The 13,651-nt window shown below is 61.8% G+C and overlaps 2 protein-coding genes across 2 annotated transcripts; one reads left to right on the top strand and one right to left on the bottom strand.

The window, feature by feature from the left end:
* Window positions 1–375: 375 nt before the first annotated feature.
* On the bottom strand, window positions 376–3,508 carry TCN2 (transcobalamin 2). Its single transcript, XM_085076267.1, has 10 exons — window positions 3,187–3,508; window positions 2,472–2,661; window positions 2,350–2,397; window positions 2,136–2,269; window positions 1,881–2,039; window positions 1,629–1,804; window positions 1,155–1,329; window positions 872–1,064; window positions 572–693; window positions 376–482 (listed from the first exon to the last, which is right to left on the bottom strand). The coding sequence occupies exons 1-10, from the start codon at window positions 3,242–3,244 to the stop codon at window positions 421–423; spliced, it is 1,317 nt and encodes a 438-aa protein (XP_084932393.1). The 5' UTR covers window positions 3,245–3,508; the 3' UTR covers window positions 376–420.
* A 955-nt stretch (window positions 3,509–4,463) lies between these two features.
* On the top strand, window positions 4,464–11,802 carry PES1 (pescadillo ribosomal biogenesis factor 1). The gene is made up of 15 exons (XM_085076266.1): window positions 4,464–4,605; window positions 5,033–5,112; window positions 5,736–5,889; window positions 5,964–6,073; window positions 6,986–7,157; window positions 7,357–7,446; window positions 8,653–8,769; window positions 8,917–8,994; window positions 9,349–9,438; window positions 9,593–9,723; window positions 9,851–9,976; window positions 10,071–10,255; window positions 10,341–10,489; window positions 10,872–11,039; window positions 11,348–11,802. Exons 1-15 carry the CDS (start codon window positions 4,582–4,584, stop codon window positions 11,432–11,434), a joined length of 1,761 nt encoding a protein of 586 aa, XP_084932392.1. The 5' UTR covers window positions 4,464–4,581; the 3' UTR covers window positions 11,435–11,802.
* Window positions 11,803–13,651: the final 1,849 nt, after the last annotated feature.

Below are 13,651 nucleotides of genomic sequence, written 5' to 3'. Positions count from 1 at the left end.
GAATGATGCAGGTTTGGGCACACCTGGGGTGCCCCTCGGGCATCGCGGTCCCTGAGCCCTGGGCAGTGGGGGCTCAGTACTCCCCCCGGGGGTTACAGAGGAGTAGGATCCCAGCTGGCAGCTTGCTGAGGATGAACAGCATTGACTCGGACTACCCGAGTCTTTGGGCTTCCCAGAAACGCTCTGGACACCCCAAAAACGGCTGCTCCCAGCAGCCCCATCCCCAGGTGGGACCAGGACTGGAGGAGCTGCTGGTCTGGGTGCTCCCATCCCACCGCACCCGTAGGACAGAGCACATCGTGTGTGTTCCATCCTCCTCCCCCGGAGGATTTGGGGTGCTGGCCCACGGAAAGCAAGAGGCAGGGAGCCGGCAGGTCCTGTGCTCACAGTTGGAGTTTCATTGCCATCACCCCCCACCCTCTACCACTCGCTGAGGCGCAGGATGAGGGTCTCTCCATCTTGGGGTCTGTAGTCGGCAATACCTGTGGAAAGAGGTCTGCAGGTGAGATAGTGGCCGTGGGACTGCAGGGGACCCCTGCCACCTCCCCAGGGACTCCTGCCCACCACTCACCCATCATCAGGGGGGTGTTTGGCGCAGTCAGGAGCTGCCAGTAGTTCCGCTTCTCCTGCCGGGCCTCCAACCCCAGCACCTGGGTCAGGAAGGGGCCCTGGGGGGTGTCCTGGGTGTCGAACCTGGGGGGTGGGACAGCAAGGGCAGGGGGTGAAGGTTCAGCCTCGGCACTGCTGGCCGTGGGACAGAGCTGCTCCCAAGGGAGCTGTGCAGTGGGAACCTGGGTGAGCCCATGGCGCAGGTGCAGGACACATGGCCACCCCAGCGTGACCCCCAGGGACCCCATGTAGGGCCACATACTTGAAGTCATGGGGTTCCAGTGCAGCAGCTGCCCAGAGCACGTCCAGGAGGGAGGCAGCAGCGGGTGCCGGCACTGGGCGGTCATAGAGCAGGAGCTCGTAACACCAGGGCAGGGGACACTCCACCATCAGCTGCACCGTCTTGTTCCCTGGCACCTCAGTCAGGGGCTCGATGTCCACAGGTGTCAGCGTATCTGTGAGAAGCCACCACAGCACTGGTGACACCCAGCCACCCCCACGGTGGCACCAGCGCTGACAGCATCCCAGCTGCCCCCAGCTCCTACCCAGCTCCTCCTGGCAGTGCATGGATGCGATGTCCAGGTAGGAGTGGCCGTGCAGCACGGGCAGCACCTGGGCCATGGTGGCAGCCGTGCTGAAGGCATGCAGGTTCTCCAGCAGCGCAGCCATGGCCTGGCCGAACGCTGGTTCCGTCTGGCACGTGCCTGTGGCCAGGAACACCTGGGAGAAGGATGGGATGGAGGTGGTGGGAAGAGGGAGGAGGGTTGGGTACCTGGGCACTGCACTGCAGAGCATCACCTGTCCTGGGGCAGCTGCCTCTGCCTGGGCACCCACATCTGCACCCTGTATCTGCACCTGCACCTACATCTACATTTGTACCCAAACCCCACATCTTCTCCTGTATCTACACCCACATCTGCACTGCACCCACATCTGCATCTGTGCCCACACCCACAGTCCCACTTCCCCCCATGCCCATTCCCAGTGCCAGCCTGGATGTCCCCTCAGGTGACACCCACCTGCAGGGCCCACGGGGTGCTGTAGATGTTGCCGATGATGCCGTCGGGGCCCTGGGCCTCGGCAATGCTCTTGCTGGCCCCGTGCGCAGCTGCCTGGAGCTCAGCCGCCAGCCCGGTCCCCACCAACCTCCTCCTCTCCAGGCAGGCAAAGGCCAGTGCCACCACGGCCTCCGTGTCTGCGGGGACACCCTGGGGTCAGCCCGGGGTCACACACCTGGCAGGGTGCCACCGCCTGTGCCCACGGGCCCTTACCCACGGCATTGCCACCGTGCCCGAGCCTGCTGTGGTGCTGGGCCGTGAGGAGCCGCCGGATCACCTCCTCCCGCACCCGCTTGTGGTGCACACACAGCGCCAGCACGCCCAGCCCGTACTGGTAGTAACTGGTGAGGGGGTGACCGTGCCGCCGGGAGCCTGGGGACAAGGTGTGGTGTCACCTGGGAGAACCACCATCCCGTAGCTGGAAGTGTGGATGTCAGGTGGGTGCTCACCCCACAGGGACCCTCTCACCTCTCCAGTCCTCCTCCAGGTAGTACTTGAGCCATGTCACCAGCGAGTGCTGGGGGCTGGCTGGGGGACAGGTGGCCCGCAGCCCCAGCAGGTACAGCGCCAGCCGCCCTGTCTGCGGCCGTTCCGCCACGCTCCTGCAAGGCACCGGTCACCTCCCAGGACACCGCCCGGGCTGTCACCTGCCCTGAGGGGACCCCGGGACTCCCACACGTACGTGCTGTGCTCAGCATCCCACCGGTGGTGGCCGTGGGCCTGCAGGCTCCTGTGGGGACAGGGCGTCAGCGTGGGGGACAGGGGCGTCCCCAAAGGCCCGTGGGGGGCCCCCCAGAGACCCACCTGCCGTAGGGGTGCTGGAAGGTGTCCTGCAGGCGCTCCAGGTAGCGCTGCTCCAGCCGCGGGTCGTGGTCACGGGCCAGGCGCAGGGCCAGGTACACGGCGGGGTCGGGGTCCCGTGCAGAGTCCCCCGCCAGCCCCAGCAGCTGCGCGCTCAGCGCCCGCACGGCACCCTCCGAGCCCCCCGGGGGCTCTGTCCCAGCCCGGGAGAGGCAGCGCGGGTGAGGGGTCACAAGAGGCCGAGACCCACCCCGGGCATGGCCCTGCGGCTCCACAGCCCCCCCAGGCTGTGCGGGGCCGCGGTGGGGATGGAGCCCACACCCTCTGCATCCACCCCAAATCCCATAACCTCCCAATTTCCCACCAAAACAAGAGAAAGAAACAAAGTAAGGGACATGACATGAAGCAGGAGCACGGAGAGTCCAAGGAGGTGGCAGAGGGCTGGGGTGACACCCCTGTCCCCAAGGACCCCACGGGACCCGTGCTGGGGGTGGGCACGGTCTTGCTCCAGGCACGGGAAGAGAGTGAAGGAATCAGGATGGGGGGAAGCTGAACGCGGAGAACTCGTCACCGAGGGGTGTCACAAGTCCCCGTCCTCCCCAGGGCCTGAAGATGGGTCTGATCACCCCCAGCCCCGCTCCTCGGGGACTCCCCAGCTCAGGGCAAGCCCCGGCCCGGGGGATCCAGAGCAGGTTTGGGGGGCCGTGGCCGCACTCACCACAGCACCGGGCGGGCAGGAGCGCAGGCAGCAGCAGCAGGACGAGCGGCAGCCACATGCTGGAGCGGGACAGGGGGGACGCGGGGGTGACACAGCTCGGCACAGCACCGCGGGACAGCCGGGACAGGCAGGATGAGCCGGGACAGACCGGGAGCGGGGACACGACGGGAAGGTGTGGCAAGAGGCCGTTTCCGCACGCCGGGGCCGAGTCAGCACAAGCGGGGCAGAACTTTGGCCGAGGCGCAGCCGAGGGGAGCGGGGATACTGCCGGCCAGCCCGGGACACCCTGCCCGGGACACCCTGCCCGAGGTGCCGCCGTGCGGGTCAACACCGGCAGTCACAGCCCCAAAATAGACGGCCATGAAACCCTGCCAAATCCGGCCCCTGTGTAAACAACAACTCCCCTGCTCGCCTCGAACCGGGATTTAACCGACAAAGCGGAGCTTGATCAGCCCCACCCAGGAGCCGAGGGACGGGCGTGGGGACCACGGGGGGACGAACCCCAAAAAATAAAGCCCTAAAGGCGGGGGGGGGGGGTGGTCGTGACCCCAAAAGTTAAAACCGCCCTGCCGGGGAGGACGTGCAGTCCACAGAACCGAATCCCCCCAGCCCAGGAGGGGATCCCGAGGCACCGCTGGGGCTCAGGTCCCGTCAGCCTGGGGACACCTGAGCACGGGGGGGGACGGGCCTAGGGACCCCCCTGCCACCGAGACCCCCCGTGCTCGTGTGTTCCCGGGCCCCGCGGGCTGGGGACCCCCAGGCCGGTGCCCTGCGGTCGGTGCTGCGGCGCCAGGGACTACAGGAGGGTAGGGGGACTCTCAGGCCCCGGCAGGACTCCCCTGCCGCCATCCCGGTGCGTGACCGGCACCCGCCCCCAGGCCAGGCCCCGGCCCGCCGCCCCTGCCTCCTAACACCCCGGCACGCTCCGCCCAGTGCCGCCTCGGTACATCCCGGCATGCTCCGCGCCACCTCTGCCGCGCTATATCCCAGCGTGCTCCGTGCTGCCCCCTACCTCGCTATATCCCGGCATGCTCCGCGCTACCAGGCCGCGGTCCATCCCGACCTGCTTCGCGTCACCACTGCCCCGGTATATCCCGGCATGCCCCGCGCTGCCCCGCAATATCCCAGTGTGCACAGCGCCTCAGGACCCCGCCTGGCAAGGCTCTGGGCTGCCTGCGGCGCGCCTGACCGATCCCCGTTCTGCCGCCCGCCCCGTCCCTGCCGTCCGCCCCCGCCGCTCGTCCTGCCCGCGCTGTTCTCGGTGTCCGCGCTGCCCTCGTGTCCCGTGCGGAGCCGCTCCGGTGTGCGCAGGCCCGGCCGCGGGCGCAGGCGGGGCGCGGGCAGCGCGGGGTCCTGCGTTGCGCGGGCGCACGTGGCGGCGGCGGCGGCGGGGCCATGGGCGGGCTGGAGAAGAAGAAGGTACCGGAGCTTTGCCCGCTCCTCCCGCCCGCCGCGGTCACACTGCTGGGGCTTCGCCCGCCTCTCGGTGCCTTCCCGTGCCGTGTCCCCCTCTTCCCTCTCCCTCCGTGCTCTCTCCGTCCCCCTCCATTCCGCTGTCGGTGCCGCTCCGTGCCTGCCTCCCCCGCTCCGGTGCCGGTGACATCCCCCCGCCCCAGCCCTGTCGTGTCTCTACTCCCCTCCCTGGCAGCGGTGCTCACCCCTCTCCCGGCGCCCGATTCCCCTTCTGCCCCCGAGCTGGCCGTGCCCAGGGGCTTCTTCCAGCAGCCCGTCCCCCGGTTCCCGTTTCTCCTCCCTCTCCAGCCCCAGCAGTCCCGGTGGCCCCGGGGTGATTGCGGGAGTCCTCTCAGCACCCCCCGAGCCCCCCAACACCCTCGTCTCTCCCCAGTACGAGCGCGGAGCCGCCACCAACTACATCACCCGGAACCGGGCGCGGAAGAAGCTGCAGCTGAGCCTGCCCGACTTCAGGTGCGTCTGGGACCCCCAGGCTGAGCGCCCACCCTTTAGCTGCTCTTCACCCCCTGAACTCACATCCCTGCAGACCCTCCGGGACCCCTGACCCCCACCAGGGAAGCAATGGCAGATGGAGCCCGTGGTGGGCGCCCTGGGACCTCCTTAGCCCTCCCGCAGCATCCCCGGTTCCCCTGAATCCCTTCCCAGACCCCCTGAAAACCCCTTAATGGCGCCATACCTCTGAGCTCCCCCCTCACAGACCCCCTGAGACAACCTAAACACCCCACCCCAGGACTCCTGGCTCCCCAGGACCCCCCATGGGATCTCTGAACTGCCCCCAGATTCTGCAGTGCTTCTGCTCCCCCCCCAGGCACCCCAGCCCCCCTGAACTCTGCCCACCCAGACCCCCCAGGACACCACTGATCACTCCACCCGACCCCCTGGGACCCCCAGAATTTCCCTCCAGGGGATGGCCGTTGGGATGCCCCTGTTCCTCAGGTCTCTGGAGTGGTGTCCTGTGTGTCCCAGGCTTCAGGCTGCCAAGTTTGGGGTTCCTCCTCCAAGGAAAGGGCCTGGGGTGTTCCAGGGGACACAGGGGTGTTGTGTCCCCCCTGTCCCAGCCCTGTCTCTGTCCCCAGGCGCCTCTGCATCCTCAAAGGGATTTACCCCCATGAGCCCAAGCACAAGAAGAAGGTGAACAAAGGCTCCACCGCCCCCAGGACCTTCTACCTGCTCAAGGACATCAAATTCCTGCTCCACGAGCCCATCGTCAACAAATTCCGGGAATATAAGGTGATTATCCCACCCGAGGGGCCCCTGGGGCTTGTCCTGTGCCACAGAGCCCCAACATCCCCCTGTCCCCCCAGGTGTTTGTCCGGAAGCTCCGCAAGGCGTACGGGAAGAGCGAGTGGGGCACTGTAGAGCGGCTGAAGGACAACAAACCCACCTACAAACTCGACCACATCGTCAAGGAGAGGTGAGACAGCCCTGGCAGAGCCACCTGGAGCATCCAGCCCTGGCATCCCAGCACAGGAAGGACATGGAACTGCTGGAGAGAGACCAGAGGAGGCCACAGAGATGCTCCAGAGAGACCTCAGAGCCCTTCCAGTGCCTAAAGGGGCTCCAGGAGAGCTGGAGAGAGACTTGAGACAAGGGATGGAGGGACAGGACACAGGGAATGGCTTCCCACTGCCAGAGGGCAGGGCTAGATGGGATATTGGGAAGGAATTGTTCCCTGGGAGGGTGGGCAGGCCCTGGCACAGGGTGCCCAGAGAAGCTGTGGCTGCCCCTGGATCCCTGGAAGTGTTCCAGGCCAGGCTGGACAGGGCTTGGGGCAGCCTGGGATGGTGGAAGGTGTTCCTGCCCATGGCAGGGGTGGAACTGGATGAGTTTTAAGTTCCCATCCCACTCAAACTATCATAGGATTCTTTGATCCTTCACCACATCCATCCCTCTCTGGGAATCCACCTCATGTGTAGTTTCTGGTGGCATTGATGGAATTTGGTATGTCTGGGTTGGAGAAGGAGGAATGAGAGAGCAAGGAATGCTGAGGCATCCTGGATGGCTCCAGGAGGACACAGGGAGCTCCCCTGCTCTCCCTGTGGGATGTTTTCCTCAGAGGGCTGGTGGAGGGTTAATCCTGCCAAGGCTTTGGTGAGTTTGCTGGCAGCCAGCAAGGAGAGAACACAGAAGGGAAGGAGCTCCATAATCCTTGTGAATCTTTTCACCAACCAGGATATTCCATGATTCTCTGACCAGCTTTGCTGGGATGTGCAGATGGTTGCTCCACAGTTCCCATTCCTTTGTCCCTCAGGGTCTCCCCCAGCCCCAGCAGCTTTTGCTGGGCTCGGGGCTGGGTGTGACCCCCTTGTCCCCCACCTGGACACAGGTACCCCACGTTCATCGATGCCCTGCGGGACCTGGACGATGCCCTGTCCATGTGCTTCCTGTTCTCCACCTTCCCCCGCACGGGCAAGTGCCACGTCCAGACCATCCAGCTGTGCCGCCGCCTGGCCGTGGAATTCCAGAACTATGTCATCGCCTCCCGCTCCCTGCGCAAGGTGGGGCTGGGGGGAGGGAGGGGCTGAGCCCCCCTGCCTGGGTTTGGGCACTGGGAGGCACTGGGATGTCAGGTCACATATCTCACTGGGATGCCTGATCCTCCCTGAGGAGCCTCCTGTTGGGGGCAGCGGTGACAAGGACAGGGACACAGCAGCTTGAGGGCTTTCCTCCCACTGATCCTTGACTCTGTCTTGCCAGGTGTTCCTCTCCATCAAGGGCATCTACTACCAGGCAGAGGTGCTGGGGCAGCCGATCACCTGGATCACCCCCTATGCCTTTTCCCATGACGTGAGTACCTGGGAGGAGCCCCAGGGGATCACCAGGGAAGGGCTGAGGGGCAGCCAAGGCTGTGCCCAGCCTGTGGTGAGACCACATGGCTCAGGAGGCACATGGGGACACAGCCCTCTGTCAGCCTGGGATCTCCCGAGGCTGCCTGTACCAGTCTCCCCAGTTCCTCTTATCCTCGATTATCAATGTGCTCCTTTATCGGCCATTAAAGATTAACCTGTGGGAATGAGGCTGGTGGAGCGGAGGAAAAGGATGAGTCAGATCCTGCAGCCTCAGCAGGGGGGTTCTGCTGTGTCTCTCAGGCAGCAGGACAAGGGGAGGTCATTGCTGTGCAGGGACAGCTTCCCCTGAGCCTTGACAAGAGGTCACAGTCACAGCAGGGCCCTATCCATTCACTCCTAGGATTTCCAGGGCTGGGCACAGTCAGGTTGAGGCTTTGTGGTTCTGAATGACAGAGTCATGGAATGTTTTCAATTGGAAGGGGTGTCAAAGCTCATCCAGTCCCACCCCTGCCATGGGCAGGGACACTTTCCATTGTACCAGGTGGCTCCAAGTACCATCCAACCTGGCCTTGAACAGTTCCAGGGATGGGGCAGCCACACCTCTCTGCCAGGGCCTCATCACTCTCACAGGGAACTCCTTCCCAAGATTTCATCTAACCCTGCCCTCTGGCAATGAGAAGCCATTGCCCCCTTTCCTTGTCCTGCTCTTGTCCAGCTCTGCCATGTCCTGAACTCCTCACCTTGAGGCGTTGGAGTCCCTGGACCAAACCCCCAAGTCCCCATCCATGATGGGATGAGGTGTTCCATGTGTCCAGGCATGGAAGGGTGGCAGCAGGACCCTGGTAAAAGCCTGGAAAGCTCTCCCTGCCCAGGGTCTGGTGGTGGCTGTGATTTCTCTGTGACATTGGCAGGGTTAGGTTGGATATCAGGAAAAGGTTCTTCCCCCAGAGGGTGCTGGGCACTGCCCAGGCTCCCCAGGGAATGGGCACAGCCTGAGGCTGCCAGAGCTCCAGGAGTGTTTGGACAATGCCCTCAGGTGTTGGGATTGTTTGAGTGTCTTGGGCAGGACCAAGGGTTGAACTGGATGATCCCCGTGAGTCCCTTCCTAAATGGGGATATTCTGTGATTCTGCTACCTGTGGGTGGGATGGGCTCCTGTCCCTGTCCCCTTTACCCACGCATCCCCCCATCCTGTGTGCTGACAGCACCCCACAGATGTGGATTACCGGGTCATGGCCACCTTCACTGAGTTCTACACCACCCTCCTGGGCTTCGTCAACTTCCGCCTCTACCACTCCCTGAACCTGCTGTACCCCCCCAAGGTGAGGCCACCACCCACCCTCGGGGTCACCATGTGCCACCAAGGGGTGGTGACAGCCCAGATTGGAGGGAGGGAGGGAGGGTGAAAATGAGGGATTTTTGGGGTCTCTGTTTTTGGGAGCTGCCTCCACACCCCTGTTCCTCCCCAGATCGACAGCCAGGCTGAGGATGAGCTGAAGCCTGCAGAGGGCAAGGAGTACGCCATGGATTCGGAGAGCTACCTGGAGGTGGGCGACACTGCTGGCACCATGATCCATGGGGACCCTGCCTGGCCTTTGTGTCCTGTCCATAGCCCTCCTGGGGTGGCACCAAGGGGCAGAGCCAGATCCCTGCAGGGTGGAGGGGGCTGATCCCAAACTCCCTGTCCCTGTAGGTCAGAGCTGGGCTTGGCCTTGGGCACCACTGGTGTCTTCCTGCATGGCTGGGGACCTCCAGAAGCCCCATGCTGGAGACAGTGCCTGAAGGAAACTAAATTCTTTCCAGTTCCTGGCTCTCTTGGCCTCTGGCTCTGAGAAATCCCTTTCTGTGGGGCTGCCCCTTTTCCCATCCCCTGGATGTGACTCCATGTCCTCCCCCTGCAGAGGCTCTCAGCTCTGAGCGCCAGCCTGGCCCGAGCAGTGGCTCCAGCCCACGAGGAAGAGGTGGAGATGGATGAATTCCCAGTGGAGGGGGTAAGAGCCTGGTGGGGAGCTCATCCCTGGCCCTGGGGGATTCTGTCCAGTGCCCAGGCTGGCAGTTTGGGGACAGCTCCTGAGCCCTCTCTTGCCAAGGGGGCTTGGCAGGGGCTGTTGGCGGGGAGGAGGCTGAGGGCTTTGCTCTGAGCAGGAGACAGCAGAGCAGATGGACAACAAGAAGAAGGAGCAGGAGGCTCTGGAGAAGCACAAGAAGCTCTTTGAGGGGCTGCGCTTCTTCCTCAACAGAGAGGTGCCCCGAGAGCCGCTGGCCTTTGTCATCCGGTGCGTGGTGGGCAGGAGACCCTCGGCCTCCCCCAGCTTCGTTATCAGCACTTTTGGGGCCAACCTGCCCCATGTCCCATGGGTGAGGTGACCCCGAAGCCTGACTCCTCGCTGGCTTTGCCCACAGATGCTTTGGTGGCCAGGTGTCCTGGGACAAGTCCCTGTGCATCGGTGCCACCTACGACGCCACCGACCCATCCATCACGCACCACATCATCGACCGGCCCCGCGTGGACAAGCAGGTGGTGGGCAGGTGGGTGAGGCAGGGGGGCCCTGCCCAGAACAGCCACCCCAGAGCTGTCCCATGGCCTCCAGATTCTCAGGTGGGACCCCTCTGCCTCACCCAGGTATTACCTGCAGCCCCAGTGGGTTTTTGACTCGGTGAATGCCAAGCTGTGCCTGCCTGTGGCCGATTATTTCCCCGGGGTCCTGCTGCCCCCGCACCTCTCGCCCTTCGTGACAGAGAAGGAGGGTGACTACATTCCTCCTGAGAAGCTGAAGCTGCTGGCCCTGCAGAGGGGAGAGAATCCAGGTGCTGGGAGCTCTCAGAGGAGTTTGGGAGCTGGGCTGTGCCTGCTCTGGAGCATCCCGGGAATAACGGTGATCTCTGCTTGTAGATGAAGAGAGTGAGGAGGAAGAAGAGGAGGAAGAGGAGGATGATAATGACAAAGAAGAGGAGGAGGAGGTAGATGAGTCTGAAAAAGAAGAAGAGATGAAATTACAGAAGATGGAAGAGCAGAAGACTCAGAGCTCTCAGAGCAACAAGGTGGGAGCCCCGGGAAGCAGCTCCAGTGGGCACTGTCCCTGCTGAGGGGTGTCCCTGTCCTGGGACCTCTGGGACACTCAGACAATCATGGAATGGTTTGGGTTGGGAGGGACCTTAAAGCCCATCCAGTGCCACCCCTGCCAGGGGCAGGGCGCCTTCCACTGTCCCAGGCTGCTCCAAGCCCCATCCAGCCTGACCTTGGACGCTTCCAGGGATGTTCCCACCCCACATTTATGAGCTGCAGCTCCCATCCCTGTCAGGACCTGCCGCAGGGTCTGGAGGGAGCTGTGGCTCCTCCCTGCCTGCAGTGAAAGGGCTGGAGATGCCTGTCTCAGGAAAGGGGTGGTGGTCCCAGAATCCTGAGCTCCCTGGCTCCCCACAGGCGCTCCCCGTGAAGGTGACAGCAGGGAAGGTGCGGCTGGAGGACAAGCAGCGCCTGGAGCAGGAGCAGCAGAGTGAGGAGAAGCGTTTGGCCATCATGATGATGAAGAAGAGGGAGAAATACCTCTACAAGAAGATCATGTTTGGGAAGAAGCGCAAAATCCGTGAGGTATGGAGACAGGGCCCCTCCCCTGCATCCTGGGTAGGGCTCTTCCCAAACCCACCCACTCCTTCCACTCTTCCCTGTCCCTGGTGAGGGTGTTGAGGTTCCTCCCCAGTGTCCCCAGGCTGCCCCATGGCGGGGCAGAGTTCCCTGTGCCCCCTCAGGGCCGTGGCTCCTGTGGCTGCTCTGCATATCCCACCCCTGATCCCAGAGCTGTGGGGTCCATCCCTCACGTGCAGCTGGAGGTTTGGTGGGACTGAGGGACTGCAGCCCCTGTCCTGCTCTGACTGGGGGTCTTGGGGGTCTCTCGCCAGGCCAACAAACTGGCTGAGAAGAGGAAAGCCCATGATGCAGCCCTCAAAGAGCAGAAGAAGAAGAGCAAGAAGGCACGACAAGTGTGATGAGGCTGGGGGCTTCTGGATGGTTTTCCACTCTTGCTTTCAGGTGGAAAAGCCTTGGCTTTGCTCCTTGGACAAAAATGTATTGGAAACATTTCCCATCTGTAAATGCACCTGCTGCTGTGACTTCCCCCTGGTCCTGTCACAAAGACTGTCCTCTCCATGCTGGTGCCACCTCTGCGTGAGGGGGAGGAGGCCAAGGAGAGCTCTGGGATTGTTCCATGTGAATTTGCACAGCCCTGGGTGCTGGAGCCTGGCACCAGGAGCTCACCAGGACAGAGGAGAGCGGAGCCCAGAGCTGCTTCCCAGTATCCACACAAAAAAACATATTCCCTTGTATTTTTATTTTGAATTAAAGAAGGTGATGTTTTCCTGCCGGTGTTTGTTGTCTGTTCCTTCTGCCTGGGCATGGGGGAGGCTCCTTGGGGCTGATGCAGGTGGATGTGGAGGTTCATGGCTGATGCCAGGGCTGCTGATCCCCTGGATGTGTTCTTGGCAGCAGCAGCAGCATTATCCCTCAATCCCGGATTATCCCCCAAAACTACCTTGCAGACACCACAGCCAGGGATGAGGTGTCTCATGGGGGTTCTGGGCACACCTCTGCCCCCAAGTGTGAAGGCTCTGTCTCACCCTGTGAAGAATTTTTGAAGGACATCCCTGGCACTGCTGAGGGGATCCAGGGAGTGACAGCCTCTGGCAGGGAGTGAACTCAGACAGGGAATAGCTGGGAACACCCAGCTGGAGGACTCTGTTTCTTCTAGATACTTTTTTTCTTTTTTTTCTTTTTTTAAATATTCAATTTAAGTGCTTTTTTCTTTTCACTGTTACAAAATTGCTTTTTTTTCTCTCCCACTTTTTCCCCCTCTTTCTTCCCATTTGTTTTCATATTTGGGGTTTTTTTTCCATTTCTTCTGTTTTCTCTCTTTTTTCCTTTTATTTCTTTTTTTTTCCTTTTATTTTTTTTCCTTTTATTTTATTTCTTGTTTCCTTTTAATTTTTTCCCCCCCTCCCTTTCCCTCTTTCCTTTTATTTTTTTCTTTTTTTACTCTTTCCCCCTCTTTTTTTTTTCCTTTTTTTTTTCTCCCGCTTCAAAGGGTTGAAAGGCTTTTACCCTTCTTTTTATGTTTTCCCCTTCCTTTCCCCTCTCCCAAGAGGAGCAGGACCAACCCTTTTTATGTTTTCCTCCTTGTTTTCCTCCTTCCTTTCCCCTCCCAGGAGGAGCAGGACCAACCCTCTGGGGCACCCAGGCCAGGATTGCCCCTTGAACAAGGCCTTAAACCCCGGGAGCCACCAGCTCCGAAAAAACCCACACCAGCTCCCAAAAATCCCTGCTCCAAGGAACCAAACAGATTCCAGTTTTGAGCAAATCCCAGCTCCAAACAAACAGGCTCCAGGCCTCGCTCCCGAGGCCAGGCTAGGCCTGGGCTGGCTGGGCAGGGCCTGCGCTGGTGGCCACAGACTGGTCTGGCTGCCCAGTGCTGCCCAGGGCCTCTCCGGCCAATAAAGGTGTGTCCAGCTGGGTGTGACCCCTCGGTGCTGCCCCCTGCTCGGCCTCCTCACCCAACCCCTCAGCATCCACACCTCCCTCAGGATCCAGGGCTCCCTCAGGGTCCACACCTCCCTCAGGATCCCGAGCTCCGGCCCTCACAGCTACCAGTGAGTGCTGCTTTGTACCCCCACATCAGGGTTGGGGACACTCTGCCCCCCAAGTGGGGGGACAGGGGAGGGGATGAGGTGGTGGAGCCCTCCTGGTCACACCCCATGGGATGTGGGAGATGGGGTGTTGTGGGTTCCTGGCTTGGTCACGTCTGTCCCCAGGCCGCCACCATCCCGTGGTTGGGCTGCCACATCCCGGCCACTGAGGCTCTCTTCTGGCTGGAAGCCCTTTACAAGCTATCCCCCAAAAAGGAGAACCTAGAAAACATTCACAACCCACCCCTGCAAAAAAGGGGAAACCTGGAAACCTTTTGTAACCCACAAAAAAGGGGGACACCCGGAAACCCGTCCACGAATCAGGGGAAATCTGGAAATCCTTCACAATCCATCCCAAAAGAAAGGGGAAACAGGGAAACCCTTTGCAGCCCATCCTTCAAACCAGGGGGAATCTAGAAATCCTTTGTAACCCACCCCAGAAAGGGGGGAACCTGGAAACCTTTCATAACCCCTCCCAGAAAAACCCACAGGAGAAACCTGGATTCCCCTCATAACCTGCCCCCAAAA

The sequence above is a fragment of the Lichenostomus cassidix genome, chromosome 15, assembly GCF_008360975.1.
Source record: "Lichenostomus cassidix isolate B80296 chromosome 15, HeHo_3.0, whole genome shotgun sequence".
In the NCBI taxonomy this organism is placed as follows: domain Eukaryota; kingdom Metazoa; phylum Chordata; class Aves; order Passeriformes; family Meliphagidae; genus Lichenostomus; species Lichenostomus cassidix.
This window is presented reverse-complemented; position numbering and strand designations above follow the sequence as displayed.

Bases quoted from the DNA above. Each gene is read 5' to 3' on its own strand.
- PES1 (XM_085076266.1), top strand. From the start codon at position 4,582: ATGGGCGGGCTGGAGAAGAAGAAG. The intron at 8,770-8,916 runs GTGAGGCCACCA...GTTCCTCCCCAG, and splicing joins ACCTGCTGTACCCCCCCAAG to ATCGACAGCCAGGCTGAGGA. The intron at 11,040-11,347 runs GTATGGAGACAG...GTCTCTCGCCAG, and splicing joins AGAAGCGCAAAATCCGTGAG to GCCAACAAACTGGCTGAGAA.
- TCN2 (XM_085076267.1), bottom strand. From the start codon at position 3,244: ATGTGGCTGCCGCTCGTCCTGCTGCTGCTGCCTGCGCTCCTGCCCGCC. The intron at 1,330-1,628 runs GTGGGTGTCACC...TCCTTCTCCCAG, and splicing joins GCACCCCGTGGGCCCTGCAG to GTGTTCCTGGCCACAGGCAC. The intron at 694-871 runs GTATGTGGCCCT...CCCACCCCCCAG, and splicing joins CTGGAACCCCATGACTTCAA to GTTCGACACCCAGGACACCC.